The following is a 17,013-nucleotide window of genomic DNA, read 5'->3' as shown; positions in this document are numbered from 1 at the left end:
GTCCTTTTGAGGGGCCAGCCTTGAGAAGCACCCGCCAGTCCGTCTTGATTCAGAAACAAACGCACGCCATTGTCGACAGCAAAACAAAAAGGGGAAAAATCAAGTATGAAACGCTATTCATGTCAACCCAGATTCAAATCCAAGGCAGACAGACAGACAGACGAACTATGTATGGGTAGTCTGTACTCCTCCGCTGTGATCATCCTGCTTTTGCATGTAAGAGTGCGCCCCACTCTTACAAAAACAACCTTGATCAGGCCCGATACATCTAGATCTGCCTTCCATGGTCGAGATCCCTGCAGTACTTCGAAACACTGAACAAAAGACGGGCCATGCTCAGTGGTGGTTTTAACATTTTATGGGGGGGTGGCCATACCAGGGCTATTTTTGGCACCACAGAAAAGCTGGAGTTTCACAAATAAGCCAGTATTCGTCCATGCCTTTCTACCCCAGGCCTGCAAAAAGGGCTGCGATGGCCTGGAAAGGTCTGAAGAGGATATAAGTAAATTTTGGGGAGTTTGGCCGTCTGGCAAAAGATATCCGTTCGTCGAGAACAAGGAATAAAGAGAGAAAAAAGAAAAAGAAAGAAAAAAAAGATCCGCTGCGTCCAAGGGGGTTATCGAGATAGAAAACGATTTCCGAAAACGGAAACTGGAATTTTTTTTTTTTTTTTTTTTTTTTTTTTTTTTTTTTTTTTCCCTAATAAATTCCCCAGTCAAAACTTCGATGGCAAGAAAATGGTGGCTTTGTGGCGTTTCCTGTCAACCAACGCTTTTTCCATATACCTGTAATGCCGAATTGCCTATCTGAAGGCCTCACACTGTGGACGAGGTGGAGTGTCGTCGGTGGTGTTTGTTTGGCGCTTGGGGGCAGTTGTCAGTCGAAGGACATCGGAACCGAATCTAATCCGTGCGGCAATGAGATCTCTGTTCAATGACGCCCAACCCCCACCTGCCCCATACGGTTAACCTTCTCGAAGCATCGACATTTTTGCTCTGTTTACTCTCTTTGACGGTCCCCCGGGATCTTACATGGAAGCCCGCTTTTCTAGTCGCCGTCACCGCCATGTTTTTGTGAGGCGGAGCAAAGCGAGGACGGATACTATGCATCTTTGCAAACGCCGGATCGATTAACAAACCACTTGTATCAGCTGTAGTATTCTTGCCACAGAGGCACAAACACATGCTAGAACTGATTCCTCGTCATCGTCGATGAGTAGATGGCGACGGATCTGTACCGGTGCCGGTGGATACGGTCTAGAATCCATCTGCCCGCGCTAATGAGGTCATTGAAATCTCCCAACTGGCCAACTTGGCTGGTGGAGAACAACAATGAGAAATAGTTACAGGGCAATAGTAATCATTGAAGGTGTGGAAATTTCTTATCGGTGCGTGCTGAATCAATCTCGCAAATGTTGCCGACTACGGAACGGAGAACAAAGCCCAGGGTCTTCGGTGAAGAACCAGGGTGCAGCAATTGTTCATTTAACATTGGCTCAAGGGTAAGGGCCCTTGTAGTAGCTGGATTGTATCAAAAGGCCGTCTGTCTCCCTGACTACTCCGTACAGAGAACATCGGAAGGCATCCCGGACAAATGGCAACGGAATAAGAAACCCAGAAAGAAGCCTTCCTTCCATCCACACTGAAACCTCACCCGAGACCAACATTGGACCCCAAGTGTTGTCAGAGCGAGTGCCTGAGCCCATTTAAGATTTGATCGGGATGGAAGGGGATCCAGGAGCTTGGAGGCTACATGTCGCTCGCCCCCAAATATCCGATACCCCGTACTCCGTAAGCACTAGGGCAAAACAAAATAAAGGCAGGCAAAAAGAACAGTGGCAAGGATTTCGGCAACCGGTCGGCGATCGGCAGAAAGTCAATTGAGAGATCGAGTCTGCAGGAGAGTTGGGTTGGAACGATTAATCGAAGCAGTCAAATAATAAACCAATCCCTTTGGCTTACGGAGTATTCTTTTCCTTGTCCCGTAAACTCTTGTATGCCAGATTTTTCGATTTCGTCACTACTCACCCCCCCGTGCGCTCTCATGTCATCATAGTCGTTGATTCCTATCTTCCTTTCGCCCTTCATCATCATCATCGAACCGTGTTCCGCAATGCGTTAGCCAACATGGACAGAAAAGAATGCACCGGAGTCATAATCACCTCATCTTCCTGCCTAAGTCTCCCGAGAAAATATGACTCGAGATCAGGACAGGGAGGAGCAGCAACTACTAAGTACGGAATAGACAGAAATATATCTCCCGCATCCCCGAAAGCATGGATATTTCGAAGCATTTTCGTTTGCAGAAGCGAGAAGCATACGCAGTAGATAGAACCAGGAGCTCGGCGAGCTTTTGGAATTTGGACGATAACAAAAGTAAAAATGAACTAACCCATACACGCAGTGTTCGGAGAGATTTTTTTTTTTAATCTTCCTCCCTTGTCAAGAATAGAGTTTTGATGCAGCCTCCATTTCACTCCATTCAAGCGCCTATGACCCTTCTTGATATTTTTAGAGCTCAGAGCCAACCCCCCCCCCCCCCTCCCAAAGGCGGCCTCTCCCATCTTGGAAGTGTCCCTGCAGCCCTCTGCAGCCCTGTTGTTGTATTGGGGAGGAGAGGAATCTTCTCCCGTCCAGCCCGGGCCGGGAGTTTGCCTCCTTTCAACACTTTCTTAAAAAAAAAAAAAAAAAAAAAAAAAAAAAAAAAAAAGGAATGCTACTCTGAACAAACTCCATTCTTACGTTTTGAGCATTAGCAATTGAACGAAATACTTCTCTATTATAAAAAAGAGGGCACGGGTACCGGAGCGATAGCGATACCCTACGTGTTCCCAGGGAGCCAGGTAGCCAGGTAGCCCGCTATCCCCTTGGAATTGGGATAACATCGATACTGAGAACTTGCTGTTGTTGATCCTGTCTGTACCTGCATACAAGTAGACATGGAGGGAGGACATGAGTTCGAAATAAACGTGGGCACTAGTTTTAGAGTTCATCCCCCACCCGGAAAAAGGGTTCGGGGGAACTATTATTTATTTTATCATATCATCCACTAGTTATTGACATGACGGGCCAGTTGAAGCCCAGAGACGTAGTAACTAGTTATGGCGTTGTGGGGACCGTATGGCTCGGGGAATTTTTGGGCAAGAGATTGTATTTTTATTTATTATTGCACTTTTTTTTTTAACTCCATAGCCCAAACCCACTCAGACCTGGTAAAAATAACACAAATCAGTTAAGCCAGCTTTTGGAAACATTCGAAGCCCGAAGCTTTCATTGATGGGATGTTTTTTTCAGATTTAAGGATGAACCGAGATATTGTTGGCAAGACTGTGTCTGTGTCGTCTCTGCTCGTTCAAAATTTTGACCCCAAAAAATTTGGCTGACACGAGTCCCTTCCGCACAAAACAGCAGTAGAAAGGGGGGAAAGGGGGAAGGGGGGGCTTGAGGAAGACCTTTCTCGACATATACATAGTAGCTCTTCTCGGGAGTTGGGCAGGATACAAGCGACGAAAGAGTAATTCTTATTTTTTTTTTTTTTTTTTTTTCCCACAATCTCCAATCCATGGAGTTTCAAAATTCGTCGTCACCAAAGCAAAAGCAACAGCAACGGCAAAGCAAAGCGAGGCAAGGCAAGGCAAGGCAGGGCAGAAGGCAGGCTAGCCCCTGCATCACTCTTGGAAAGAAAAGCAAGCCGGCAACAGATTATTTGTTCAAAGTGATGCTGCGTCATGCGGTGCGTGCCCGTTTTTGTGGCTTCTCACCGCGTCGTTGCGCAGTTCAGGATGGGATGGGGAGCTACTTGTTGCAGCTAGCCCTGATTGTTCCTAGGAGCTTTGTATTTTTTATATTTTTTTATTTTTATTTATTTCTTATCATCATTATTGTTATTTATTTATTTATTTATTTATTATTCAAATCAGGCGCCGATATCCATACGGAAAGACTTCTCCGTTGCTTCTTCTCGGCAGTTCGTCGTAATGGATGTGCAAACTGTATGTGCAGCACAGTGCCAGCACTGGAGGAGCTCCGCAGACCGAACCGACCTGCAGACTCGGCCCTCGTCACAGTCCGCGCTTGCAATGATTTGTTGTCTTTTAAACTTGCCGAGTTGATAAAAGTCAAGACCCCACCGCCATGCAGATATGGGGGGGATGTTCATGCAAAATTACGCGATGTGGATAGATCGACCGAGATATCGGGTTGAGGACGGAGTAGTCTGAGTGCTAAGAGGAATCGGGGGGAAATCATAAATAACGGTTTTCGATAACTAGTTCGACAAATACAATGCGATTTTACTGGCGGGGGGGGGCAGGCTTGTTCACACTTGGATTGGATCAATCGGCATCAACTGGCGTTCACTGGCGCAAGCCGGCTGCATTCGCTAGCTTTTTACTTCCTTGGTGGTCATTTGGTGTCCGTGCATCGGCTACGCAGTTTGGACGACAGTGCTCGGTTCAGTCAGTTACGCCGTAGTTGGTGCTGCTGCGAGCCATGAGTTGCGAATGTTACTATCTGTACTCTCTGTGCAGCGGATGAGAATTCCTGAGAGATGCAGCCCCGGGGTCATTCCCTGGACATAGACATTGGACATGTATCGTACCGTACGAGTAATCATGCATCTTGTTTGCCATGGGACTTGGAACAATGTCTCTCCTCCGCTCCAGAGTTCGGAAAGATGTCTCCTGTCTCATGCGCGGGCACCCTAGCGGCAGGAAGCGTCTCGTTAGCTGCATGCTGATACCGCTGATACCGCTGGTCACGACGGTGACATCACCGAGCTGTCGTTTGGCCGGGTAGCATCCAGCCCGCGTGGCATTTAGCGCGCCCGCCGTGCGCCTATGGCCCCGGTCTCGGTTTAGCGCGGGATCAAATCGTCATCCATGGTCAGGTGACGTGGGAGCGGAAACTTTGGTTCCTGCGTCTGCGAGCTGTCAGCGTGGAGAGAGCTGTCTGGAGCTGCCTGGAGCTGCCTTGTTGAGGCTGTTGTCAACCACCAAGGGGGATCGGACGCAGATTCTCTCGTGGGCAGCCTTGTCCACAGCGGATGTCCAGCGGATGTCCAGCGGATGTCCAGCGGACCGGTCTGTTGCAAATCATTACCGCCAACCCAAACGCGAATCTCTTGGCCGCTGGTGTGTCGAGATACAATCGTGGATAGCCCTCTCGGGACCTTAGACGGAGATTGTCCTGCTGGTGCATCGGCGCCTGCAAGGGAGCCTCCATTCCCGAGAGGAAGCTTTGGCCTGTATCGCGGGCACAACATCTGCACAGTGCATTGCGGAATGGATCGTTAAAAGCAGCACGGGGGATATTAAAAATAAACTCTCCCGCTACCCAGTACCGCAAACTCAAAACACAAACTCCTTCCAAATCCCCCCAATCCAATCCACATGCCGCTTTTCTATCCCGAGATCTGAGAGGGGGGAGAGCAAGGGTTTGTTTATCGCGCAAAGATGCCAGTTTACCATACCAGAGTTTCCGTTTCTCCAGTTACTTAAAAAAAAAAAAAAAAGGGCTCACGTCTCACCGTCAACAAATGGCCGGTCTAACCTCTCAAACAACAAGTGGCGAAACAGGAGAACTCCTTTGGTTATCCTCTGGTCGAGAAACATGGAACTCGTGCGCATGGATGGACCATCCTCTCGACGTCATATATAATTTGCTATTGTTCGTTCAATTTCCCTTCTGGTCGCCCGTTCCTCCGTTGATACGCGATGCAGGAGTGGCACGAAAAGTCTACCGGGGTAGCGGTGCTGCGTTACCACGTAAGGAGTAGATTTCCTGCTCATTTGCGTGCCCCTTGTTTCAGCAACCTGCGCTCCTATGAGTTCCATTTGTTGCGCCAAGACGGTTACCACGAATTATATGTGTGTGCGTGTTTGAAAGAATAAATAAACAAATAAATCAACAAGAACCTATGTAAAACCCTCTCTTGGGTGGTCAAGCGAGTACTCTGGCCGTCTTAGCACCGCAAATTCAGCATAGTGTGTGTGGCAAAACGCAGCACTCGAGGCAGGCTGGAGCAATGGATGTTCACAGCATAGGCTGGAGTGAGATCAGAACCCTTTTTGTTCTTCTGTTCCCGCCACCGCGCTGTTCTGTTGTCCGATTAAATTTTTCGGTGGGGCCCCTGCTCAAATTATATCTACTTTAGGCTCAGCCCGGGGAGCGGGAATCACAGATTTTAAGAATTAAGCGTAAAGTCAGGGTAGGCGAGGCAAGCAAAAAATAAAATTAAAAATTAAAAAAGAGGGTTAAGATCTGATAATCCTGGGGCGTATTTAGGTTGTCCTTCCCCTTAGTGGAAATCATGTTGGAGTTAAGAAGACGGGCCTTTCTTGCTCCCGCAGAAGTTACCCTTAAACACCAAAATGTGGGAATTGAGATTGAAAAGCAAAGGTAAGATTGAATTCACTTCCGGAAAACTCACCGCTTTTCATACTAACAAGTATATAGGGTTTCCTCCCCACCTTTTGTTTATTTCCCTTTTCGTTTTTTTTCAAACCATTTTCCTTTTATGGGACACACCACCATTTTGCAGGCTTCCCTCTAATAATAATACGGACAGCTGTTGTCCCCATGCAAGCCCCTTGCTTGCTTCGGACATATAAGCAGCGTGTTGAAAACTGTCTCGAGATCCAGCCCATTTCTCTCGGGGAGCGCTATGTGTGCGTAGTTTCTTTTTTTCTTTTTCCCTTTTTCCAAAAGGAACAGGGATGGGTTGGTAAGGACAGTACGGAGTACGGAGTAACGGCTCATATAATTCTTATCCAACGCTCGAAGGATACCTGAATATACATAATTATCCGAAGAAAGAAATTATCTATAACATAGCCAGCCATATTACCTCTCCATCTGGCAATGGGCATCGGAAGACGATAAAAACATATATATATATATATACACATATATACACATATAAACCGGGGGAATACGATATAAGAGCCAACTGATCGTTTCTCAAAAACGAAATAAGCGAGGCTTGGTAAAAATCAGAGTGCTCGGTAATGTAGACACACGCTGCGTGCACAATCAGCGTTCTTGTTCGTTCAGACTCGTTCTTGATTGCAGCTTTGTGTCGGCGTGGGTGAATATCCGACGACGACGACGATCGCCACTGATCCGATCGACTCAATATCCTCGCTTGTTCCATCCATGCCGAACGGATGAGTGGATACTCACCTTTTCTTTCCTTTCCTTTCTTTTTTCTTTTTCTTTTTTTTTTTTTTTTAAACACTCTGCTAGCCTCTTTCTTCAACCGTCGTTTGTGGCTGGCCAATCCGTGGATGCTGGAATGAAAGATGAAAGTCAGATCCTGATGAACTCTTTGGAGCTCCCTAGAGGCTTCTACGACAGCGTTCCCCCCAACCCCACTCATCCATCCCACTCCCTGAAGCAAAAGAATGGGGGAGGGGGTTGTAGAGTTTAGGAGCTCGATGCCTAAGGTTTGGCTGCTACGCAGTTGATTCGGTGGACACAGCCCCGTAAATCCGGCCGTGTGGAGACCGATTTCGTCAGGCTCTGGTGCTTATCTGGAGTTGCCGCAAGGCCTTGTTATGCGCAGATTTTTATACACATAGGACGAGCAAACTTAACCCACGGACGTATGCCGGTAAGGGTGTATGTATGTATCCAGGAGAGAAGAGTGGAGCCAATGATCCACCATCCAACCCAAGCAAAGGAACCTCCAATCGTCGTCAAAAAGGACAGACAAGACGAGAAACGAACAAAAGCACCACCTACCACCTACACATTGAATCTATCAAAACCACACCCAGCCAGCCCACTCGCCAGTTATCAGCTTCTTCCGGCGACATACAGACAGAAATACAGACAGAGACTCCGCAAGTCGAAAGTCCGTAGACTACTACTGCGTATATTCATGTATCGACCGCATGTCGACCCAACCGATATTTCGACAAAAGGAGACTCGCCTATCAGAGCAATTGTTCGCCGTATTCAGCTCGCCTCATCTGCAGTACTAGTATCCAAGCGCCATCGTGCATGCTGGCTGGGCACATGCAGAATAACGCATGTGCAGTACACAAGTTAACGAGATGTCATCACTCCTAACTACCTACCTACCTAACTAACTAACTAACTAAACCACATACGCAGTGGAAAGTAAACCGTAGCTTGCAACGCCCCCTGCGTTGTGATTCGATGCAAGCACAGGCCATTATTTTTGTCTTGTTCTGATCTTTGATCTGTTTTTTTTTTTTTTTTTTTTTTTTTTTTTTTTTGGTTTTCCCCGCTTCTCTCTGTCGCGGGTCAACATAGAAGGGATCTGTTTGTGTTCTTGGTTGCGGGTTTTTGTCTGATGCCATAGATATATATACTAGTTATCCAAAGACAAGCAGGCTAGCCACGCGGATCGACAGGCCATGATCCCATACGTAGCGAGAACAACTGAGCCTGCTGCAGTAATTGTTGAATGTTGCCACTATGCTCGATCTAATTTAGCGGCGGCGTCAACGAAGCTCAATCCCTGCGTGCCTGGCTCAGGTTGATTTAGGTTTACTGGTCGTCGATCCTGGTGCCTTGCTGATGATGAGGAGATCTCATGCTGAAGGCTAACTATTTTGCAAACCTTCCGATGAGCTGGACAGAGCGGAGGACTTGATCTTATACCAAAGGCTAATACTACTATGTATGTATGTAGAGTACCTTAAGAAGAAGCAGTTCTTATCTCGGTGCTCGGATGATAATACCGTTTCAAGGGAATAAATAAAGAAATAAAGAAATAAAGAAATAAAGTAGTTAGTTTAAACGTCCAGGAACGGTGCAGTCAACATCAAAACAAAGCGAAAACGAACCAAGCATGTTTTAATCTGGACAACACCTCAACCCGAATACACCCTTGCTTCCACAGCCCATCACCACCGTACAACGCACACGGCACAGGGATGGGCGATAGGAATCCGCCGGCAGACGACATCGCTGATGACAGAATGCAGAGAGGGAAGAAAACGAATAAGGTGGACACGAGGAGCTGCACATCCCCACACCGATACATACATACACTCCGTATACGTCTGTCTGTCCATGCGGGCCATCATGCGGGCCATTCCGCTACAAGGCATGCAGAGCTACCGAGAAGGAAAAGGCCCTCCGCTCAAGCCCCCCTCTTGTGGTCTTAGGGTATCTATCCTATCGACTCGTCGTCTCGCTTCTCCTCCCGGAAGCAAGGGTGATGATGATGTATCTGGTTTGCGTTGCCGCACTTGACGGCCGCAGTCATTGTTGCTTGATCCCCACCAACCCCATCTCTCGTCTACGGACGGGTACCTCCTCTCTCCGTACTGATGCTTGATAACTACTTGATAGTTTGCCAACCTTGGGCTCTTGAAATACCCGGGGAGTGGGGCCTCCAGCAAAGCACAAACAACATTGTTTCTTTTTACTACAACCGCAGCCTGTTTGCTTTCCCGCGTAAAAGCCCGCGCCCTCTTTGTATCTCAGTTTGCAATTGGCAGTCAAGTTTTCGTTTCTGGCTCTCATACGCTGCGATCTTTCCCTTGAACGGGGCCAAGGATAAATGTGAAGAAAAGCCACCATTTCGAGACTCCGGGGTGCCAAAAAAAAAAAAAAAAAAAAGAAAAGAAAAGAAAAGAAAAAACAAAGACAGGGCAAGGCAAACGAAGGGTCCCCTGGATGCCCCTAGGGGGTGATCATTCTCTTTTTTCCCCATTTTTATTTTAGTTTCGATATTTTTGGTGCTTATCCCTGTGCGGCTTCTGCTACAGGCTAAACAGCCCTGCATTTATTGTTATTGCTGATAACTAACGATAGCTTAAACTTTCTTATACTTGCGTGCTCGTTTTTCGTTGATTTCTTTTCTTTGCTTTTTTTTTTTTTTTTTTTTTTTTTTTTTTTTTTTTTTTTTTAAATACTTTCCCTCCCCCCTGTTTGAACGGGCTGAGGCGATTGCGCTTGGCCTTTTCCCTTTTGCTGGGACCTGCTTTACCATTATCAGCGAATCAGGAGTCCGGACTGGCAGCTGCACATCGCGAATGATATACACGGAGACCTCTCCCTACTTCCGCCCTGGGAAGAACTGGTAGAGTGGCTGCGGGAAGATGCTATCCTGAAGATACTCTATTCACCTATCCGCAACGGGAAAGGTACGTGATTCCCAGCGTTCTGCCCTTTTTGTTTCTTTTTAACGTTTTCTTTGCTGCCGATTATCGCTTTTGTTTACTCTGTTTCTTTCCGTGCGCTTTTTCGGCCCCCAAAACACGGAGCGTCTTTATTTGATTTGATATTGCAGGCCTGTTGACTGCCAAGGCGTGTTAGAAGGGAGAGAGGGAGAGTGAGAGAGAAAAATACGACCAAGCGGGAAAAAAAAAGAGATTCTATTCTAAGCCTGACAAATAGCGGGAGTAGGGGAGAGCCGAAAAGGGTCTTTCCCAGCAGCAGAGATTCGCTCAATCAACAGCTGCAGGAGGCTTCTGCCGGCTTATATATATATATATATTACCATTGCTCCAGTTGCTTTTGGGGCTGTGATTGTCAAGGTCTCCTGTTATCCCCCAACCTTCCTTCACTCAGCTCAACCCTTTTTTATATTTTAAGAAAACAAAAATACGCTATTATTTCGACTTGGCTTTTTTAACTTGCTGGCCCCCACAGAAGCTCGCGAAAAGGTGTTATTCGTTGATCGGCAAAAAGCTACATACATAGGACAGCCCAAATCGAACTGCCAAGTGGGACTTGCGAGTCCGACAGTTCACCACCACCTTCTCGTCCTAGAAATACCTTCACGTTGTTCCTCTGCCCAGCGATATATTTATATACGCTCCCGAGATTCCCGAAGCCTCATTGTCTGTCTGTCTGTCTGTCTGTTTCTTCTCAGAATCATTCAGATTCCGCATTGGTACGTTTGAACACATACAATTTAATCTGGCACCCCTCCACGTGGATTTCATGATTTTCTTGCCCGGATAGACTCCAAGACTCCTAGTCACACCATCCCAGATCCTCGGAGCCAACCTTGTTTTTGCCGGTCTCCATCGGGCATTATTCTTCTTCTTGACAAGAGGGTTGACTTTTTTTTTTTCGGTACTGCAGCACCAGTCCACATTCTCAACCTACATAACAAGCGTGAACAGCTTCGAACGATCACACCTTTTCGAAAAAACTTTCGCGGTTAGTGATCGACCTTGCGCCAAAGGAGAAGAGCTCCAGCACTTTATTTAATTTGAGAGTTTCTTTTTTGAAATTTTTATATTTTATTTTATTTGTGATCCGCGGGGTGGTTTTAGCTTGTTTTCAAAGTAAGTAGGTTTGTTTCTCCACCCTGTTTCTAAGAGTTTCATGCCCTTGCATCGGTTGTCGATACTTGCTACCATGATGTCGGACTCGAGTTTCAATTGTCTTTGCTTTCTTTTTGGTCTTTCTTCTTTTATTTATTTTTAATTTTTAATTTTTTTCGAGACCTGTCATTCTGTTACACAGACCCCGTTCCTGTTCCTGTGTTACATACCTTGTTTTTTTGCCTCGTCTGCCCCTGCAAAAAAAAAAAAAAAAGCAAAGAAAGGTGCCAAACCACGCTTATTCTTACTGCCTTTTTGACACAATTTTTTCCTTGCTCGGGAAAATGGCCAAACTGGGGGTGCGTGGAAAGACGTTTTTTGTATTGCTTTGGAGAAGATTCCATGTTTTCTTTTTCAAACAGATCTGGACAATCCATCCGACTGTGATTCGCGTGTTTCACCTGCACAGGCTACGACTTTTCCTGGGATATCAATGGATGACCTATGGAGTGGGCCCCTGGAGACCATTCGCTAGCCTTTTGGGCTTTTCTCGTGCTGAAGCCACTACCCATCGCTCTCCCTCCCAACAACAGAGAGTCTGTGACGGATTATTTACCGACCACCCAGAACTGCGGCCTGGAGTTGCGGCGTCGCCCCCGAGTCCTTATCGGCCCACGGCAAAAATCCAATCAAGTCTGAGACCAAGCCGTGCTGTGGTTGTCTCTGGTGGTTTCTCTGGGTCCCGGTCCTGGTCGACCCAAGCCCTAGCCCTAGCTCTTAGCCCCCTCCGGCAAAGCGTGCTGCCTAAATGCGATCCCCGCTCTTCCGGCGCTGGGCCCTATTGGGTTGCATCTGTCTAGAGGTGCGCCTTGTGGGCATCTGGACACGCACTAGCGGGCTTTACGGCTACAGATTCAGCGCCACTCATTGCGCAGCCTGCTCCACTGCGCTAGGCACCAGACAAGCCACCACGGTTCTGCAGCGAGCAGCTGTAAACCCACGCACTCCACGCCAAAACACCCACGCACAGCTCCCCTTTTCGTTGGTGTCTTACATTATTATCACTTCACCGTGCCCGGGTTGGTTTGGTTTTTTTGGTTTTTTTTTTTTGCTTGAGACCAAGCACCAAAACGAGCAAAATACGCCAACAAACCATTTGTTTTTTCCCGTCACCCAGTAATCAATGTCGTCAGCGCATGCTGGTCCTCCTGGAAAGACCAGCTGCATGTGTATGCTGCATCATACTACTGCATCCGACCTGCACTGCTGCTATGCTAGCTGGATGCTGATACTCTCAACTGCTGCTCGATGCTGAGCTTGCTGCTAGCAGCTTGGCCCTTGTATCGACTAGTGATCACCTCCGTCCCCACGACTCTGGCGGACCCCACGCAGTGTGCCGTTCTTTCCCGCCACTGTAAAGGAAGTCCCATTGCCAAAAACGAAAACGAAAAAAATAAATAAATAAAAATAAACAAAGAAGCAAGAGGAAGGAGCGAAAGAAAAGAGAAGCAGAAAGCAAAAAACAGGGCGTCTAAAAGGGGAAAAATAAAAATCACAACAATAATAATTGGATAAATCAACAGGAGACCAGGAAACGAAAAAAAAAAAAAAAAAAAAAAAAAAAAAAAAAAAAATTTAACAGAATGATCACCGTTTTTATCTCGCGGCAGTGATTGGGCAAAGCGAGAATTAACAAAAAAAGAAAAGAGCGCAGACACGACAAGACAGATTGAAGGTCGAGGAGCGGAAGAGAACCCCACAACGCGCCAGCAGAATGGCAGCTGCCAATTGAGACCAGAAGCAGGAATGAGCAAAACCATTGATTTGGATTTCTTGATTCTTCACTTTCCAAAAGGGAGGGGGCCCGAGGCTAGAGTTGACAGCTGCTTTTTTTCCATTATTATTTTGTCATCGAGCCCTCGCTGTTCCGTTCGTTCTTCTGCTATTTTCCCTGATTTATTTATCCCCGCTGCCAGGCTTGTTGTGCTGTGCGATGTTTTGAATCTCCACACCCCTATCCATCCATCCATCTATCCATCTATCTATTTGGGAGTCTGCTTATTCATTACCTTTTTGGCACCCGTAGTTCCCTGCTTTCTAACAAACTTTGGTGCTTTTACAGTTCCCGACTTGCTTTGACATCTGTGGAGGGAGAAACGGAAGAACGAAACCCAATAATAGTTTACCTTCCTGCCATTACCAAACTTCGCACAGCTCTTGCTCCCCTCCAGCACCCCAGCAGGAGCGACGGGGCGTGGCGACAAGCAGTAGCAAGCTGGGCATTCGGGGCTAGACCTCACGCCATCATTCTCGCTCTGGTTCCCATTATTTCGTCACTCCAGCGCTTTCGAAATCCTTGGGTCCATCCCAACCGCATAGAGTTTCGCCCGTCGAATAAGCACGCCCTTGACTGACGTTCCTGATCGCGCTATCTGCTGCTTTAAGCCCTGGTGCTATTCTCACGCTATTCTGCATTCTACCCTGACGACTGGGGTTGTGGCAGTAAACTCTCTTCCTCAAGATCGAGCCCCTCCATTCCGAAAAGTGAAAAAGGTCAAAAAAAAGTTTTGGACCCGCGTTGTGTCTGTCGATCCATAGAACCCTCAAACTCTCTTTGCAGCTCCTTTGCGCGGGGAGGGTCCCTTGCTGCTCTTCAAAGAAGCCATCATCACTTCTTTTCAATCGTTCGAAAACTGGGAGAGCTCACACAACCACGTTAATCCTGTCCTACATAAGCCTTTTTGGCCCGTCTGACGGGCTGTCCGCACATACCCTCCGGATTTTTTTCTTTTCTTTTTCTCCCATACCGTATCCGTTCAATAAAAAAAAAAAAAAAACGAATAATAATCAAATAAAATTAATCGCTCCCTCTATTTTATTTGCTCTCTCCTCTGATTTGCGTTTCGATAAACACCAACTCTGTCGCATTTTCGCGCAAACAAGACAAGCTTGGCTTTGTGTTTCTCGATACTTTTCTGTCAGCGCGCAAAACTTTACCCTTGCAGCTTACAACCTTACCCCGTTTCCTCCGCAGCGAGAAACCTCCGGCGGTGTTAGCTTTTTAGCCCTCCCTTATCGTCGAAACTAACTCCTTCCTGCAGCTGGTCGCACAACATGGGCAACGGCACAGCTGCAGTACTAGAGCCGACATTCACCGGCTATGTCGCCACGACACAAGATGCGCTGATCCTCTTCGAAGCCTGTCTCACAGGTATCCTCCACCATGTCCCACGACGTCCCCACGATCGAGAGAGAAGTCAACTGGTGAAAAGTGGTAGTGTTTTTATCTACGAAGAAAATGCGTCTGGTATCAAGCGATGGACGGACGGCGTTACCTGGAGCCCGAGCCGCATCCTGGGCAATTTCCTCGTCTACCGTGAACTTGATAAGCCATTTCCTCCGGGTGAGAAGAAGCGCGCGATGAAAAAGGGCAATCGGCGCCCAACATCAACTGGGAGACCAGGGGAACCGTACCCACGACCCCAAGAGAGCAATGGAACTACATACTCGCCCGCAACATCGCCAGGCGCAGCTCCATATGGAGAACGGAACCAGCAATCGGAGCTGGAGAGACAACTGGTGGGCTCCCTCGTGGACTCTTACGGGTTCAAGGATTCCGGATTAGTGAAGAAAACCATGAGCGTGACGGTGTCGGGTGTGACCCATCATTTGGTATCATATTACAGTGTTGAAGATGTCATGTCAAACCGCCTCCATACCCCGATGCAGCACGAGAGTTTGAGATATATACGTCCACGCGCAGAACTCACCACCAAGCAGAGCTTCCGTGCCCCAATTGACGACTTTGATCACGCTACACTGGAAGATGCAGACCCGACTTCCGCCCTATATGCGTATCGTTCTACACTAAGCGGCGCGCAGGCGTACGCGGTACCGAGTTCCGGACCGTCATATTACCAACTACCCGCCTACGGTGCACCCCCTGGCTATGCAGTTGGCGCAGCAGGGCTGGCAGGCCATCCGGCATCCAATCCATACCTAGCAAATACTTCCAATTCAGCCGACATTCCTCCAAAGCAAGACAGCTACCCTTTCCGGAGCTCTGCATCATACCCGCCCGGCTATAACCCGATGAACCCCAGCATGCAGCAACCCTTGTCTGCTTCCACGATGTCCTCTTCCCTCAACACTGTCCTGGCTGATAGGAGTCAGCAGCAGCAACAACCCAGTAGTGCTGGCCTTTACCGAAATCCGGCATTACAGCCGCGCAATGTGGCCCCAGATTCGTCTTCGGGCGCCGTCGACCCCAGCTCTGCCTACTCGCGAGGAACCTTTGGCGGGATGGATTCAGCAGATCAACAAAACGTTGGACAGCATCCGCCCTACAATCCTGCAACGAGACGGGAATCGAGTTCCTTGGTGGCCAACGTTTCTTACTATAATGGGGACCGCCAGCCTCAACAACCTCAATCGCAGCCGCCGTCACAGCCTCAACAATCACACCAGCCGCCTCCGCAGCCGCCGCAACAACAATATTTCCCCGGCCCTACCCACTCGGCGCATGCTTCCAGCTATCAGCCGGGACCCCCGGCGTCGATGTCATGGAATACGGCTGCAACAGGTTGAATCGCTGATCTTTTTGTCATCTTTGCATTTTGACCGTTCGATCTCTCCTTTCGTCATCTCTTTTAAAGAAACCAAAATTTAAATTTCAGGTGGCTGATTTTCACTCTCTGGGGGCTTTTTCCTTTTCTGGGATGGGTGAGAAGAGAATGATAAATCGGATTATTATGTTAGGTTTTTTCTTTTTTTCCCCCTTTGCGAGTTGAAATTGAACTCGTCCTTTTCGATTTCCTATTCTTTTCACTGATTTTACGATGGGAGGGATGTTTTTGCTCTCTTTTTTTTTTTTTTTCCCTGCGTTTCTTCCCTATTCCAATCCATCTCTCACTCACACCATGTCTTTCCGATTTTTGCTTGTTCTTCACCCCTCTGAAAGTTGGTTCCTTGCTTTCTTTGTGTCTTGGTCAGTCTTCCCTCTCCCATTGTACCGGCGAGTTCGCATTCGCATATATGTTTGCTCTTGCTTTTCACCCTCTTTATTTGCCCCTTTTTTTTCAATGCCGTAATTTACTGGATGGCAGGGGCCGGGGTTGTGCGGAATTATTGTTAATTTCCTTTATTATCCTTTACTTTTCTTTTCCTTTTGCTCTTTAATCCCGTTTGGGCGCGTGCATAGTCTCTCACTTCGTCCGTTCCCCTCGCGTTCTGTCTCCCCCTTCTCGCCATACTATTACTCATTTACCCCAGGGTGTTTTGTTTTGTTTTTAACAAACTGAAAAATCGTTGCGGTTCGCTGGTGGGCTGTTGCTACTATTTGTTTTTGTTTTTGTTTTAGTTTTTGCTGTGAATTACGGTGGGTCGGTTTTTTCTCTTTCTTTTGGTTATTAGTTATACTTTTCGTCCATTCGTTACTCATCGCTGCCTCTGGATTTGATTGATTTTTTCTTTCTTTTCTTTTCTTATCATTTTTCTCATCTCATTTTTTTTTTTCTTTATTGACAACCCTTTTCCCTTTTAATTTGACATGTGGGAGGGTTGAGTCCTGGGGTTGTGTTTCTTCCCCTCCCCCCCCCCCCCCCCCCAAAAAAAAGGATTGTGGGATTTGAAAAAGGGGGGGGGGGGGGGGGGGGGTTCTTATACCCAATTCTGCAAGAAAGATTTTTTTTTTTCTGAGAAACCCGGAAAGAAGGCAAAAAAAAAAAAAAAAAAAAGACAGCGCCGTCAGAACCCCAGCA

The 17,013-nt window shown here is 47.3% G+C and overlaps 6 protein-coding genes across 6 annotated transcripts; 3 read left to right on the top strand and 3 right to left on the bottom strand.

Moving 5' to 3' along the window:
• Positions 1–4,354: 4,354 nt before the first annotated feature.
• Positions 4,355–5,262, bottom strand: HCAG_08263 (predicted protein; the record flags this gene model as incomplete). The annotated part of the gene is made up of 3 exons (XM_001537103.1): positions 4,355–4,425; positions 4,600–4,835; positions 5,009–5,262. 3 exons carry the CDS (start codon positions 5,260–5,262, stop codon positions 4,355–4,357), a joined length of 561 nt encoding a protein of 186 aa, XP_001537153.1.
• A 2,391-nt stretch (positions 5,263–7,653) lies between these two features.
• HCAG_08262 (predicted protein) lies at positions 7,654–8,127 on the top strand (the record flags this gene model as incomplete). The annotated part of the gene is made up of 2 exons (XM_001537102.1): positions 7,654–8,039; positions 8,118–8,127. The coding sequence occupies 2 exons, from the start codon at positions 7,654–7,656 to the stop codon at positions 8,125–8,127; spliced, it is 396 nt and encodes a 131-aa protein (XP_001537152.1).
• A 315-nt stretch (positions 8,128–8,442) lies between these two features.
• HCAG_08261 (predicted protein) lies at positions 8,443–8,937 on the bottom strand (the record flags this gene model as incomplete). Its single annotated transcript, XM_001537101.1, has 2 exons — positions 8,443–8,572; positions 8,816–8,937. The coding sequence occupies 2 exons, from the start codon at positions 8,935–8,937 to the stop codon at positions 8,443–8,445; spliced, it is 252 nt and encodes an 83-aa protein (XP_001537151.1).
• Positions 8,938–11,598: 2,661 nt separating this feature from the next.
• Positions 11,599–12,114, top strand: HCAG_08260 (predicted protein; the record flags this gene model as incomplete). The annotated part of the gene is made up of 2 exons (XM_001537100.1): positions 11,599–11,613; positions 11,848–12,114. The coding sequence occupies 2 exons, from the start codon at positions 11,599–11,601 to the stop codon at positions 12,112–12,114; spliced, it is 282 nt and encodes a 93-aa protein (XP_001537150.1).
• Positions 12,115–12,528: 414 nt separating this feature from the next.
• On the bottom strand, positions 12,529–12,684 carry HCAG_08259 (predicted protein; the record flags this gene model as incomplete). Its single annotated transcript, XM_001537099.1, has 1 exon — positions 12,529–12,684. The coding sequence occupies one exon, from the start codon at positions 12,682–12,684 to the stop codon at positions 12,529–12,531; it is 156 nt and encodes a 51-aa protein (XP_001537149.1).
• Positions 12,685–14,368: 1,684 nt separating this feature from the next.
• HCAG_08258 (conserved hypothetical protein) lies at positions 14,369–15,841 on the top strand (the record flags this gene model as incomplete). Its single annotated transcript, XM_001537098.1, has 1 exon — positions 14,369–15,841. One exon carries the CDS (start codon positions 14,369–14,371, stop codon positions 15,839–15,841), a length of 1,473 nt encoding a protein of 490 aa, XP_001537148.1.
• Between the last annotated feature and the right edge of the window lie 1,172 nt (positions 15,842–17,013).

The sequence above is a fragment of the Histoplasma capsulatum genome, genomic scaffold, assembly GCF_000149585.1.
Source record: "Histoplasma capsulatum NAm1 scaffold_10 genomic scaffold, whole genome shotgun sequence".
Lineage (NCBI taxonomy): Eukaryota > Fungi > Ascomycota > Eurotiomycetes > Onygenales > Ajellomycetaceae > Histoplasma > Histoplasma mississippiense.
The sequence above is the reverse complement of the archived record's forward strand: the minus strand, read 5'-3'. Positions and strand labels throughout refer to the sequence as shown.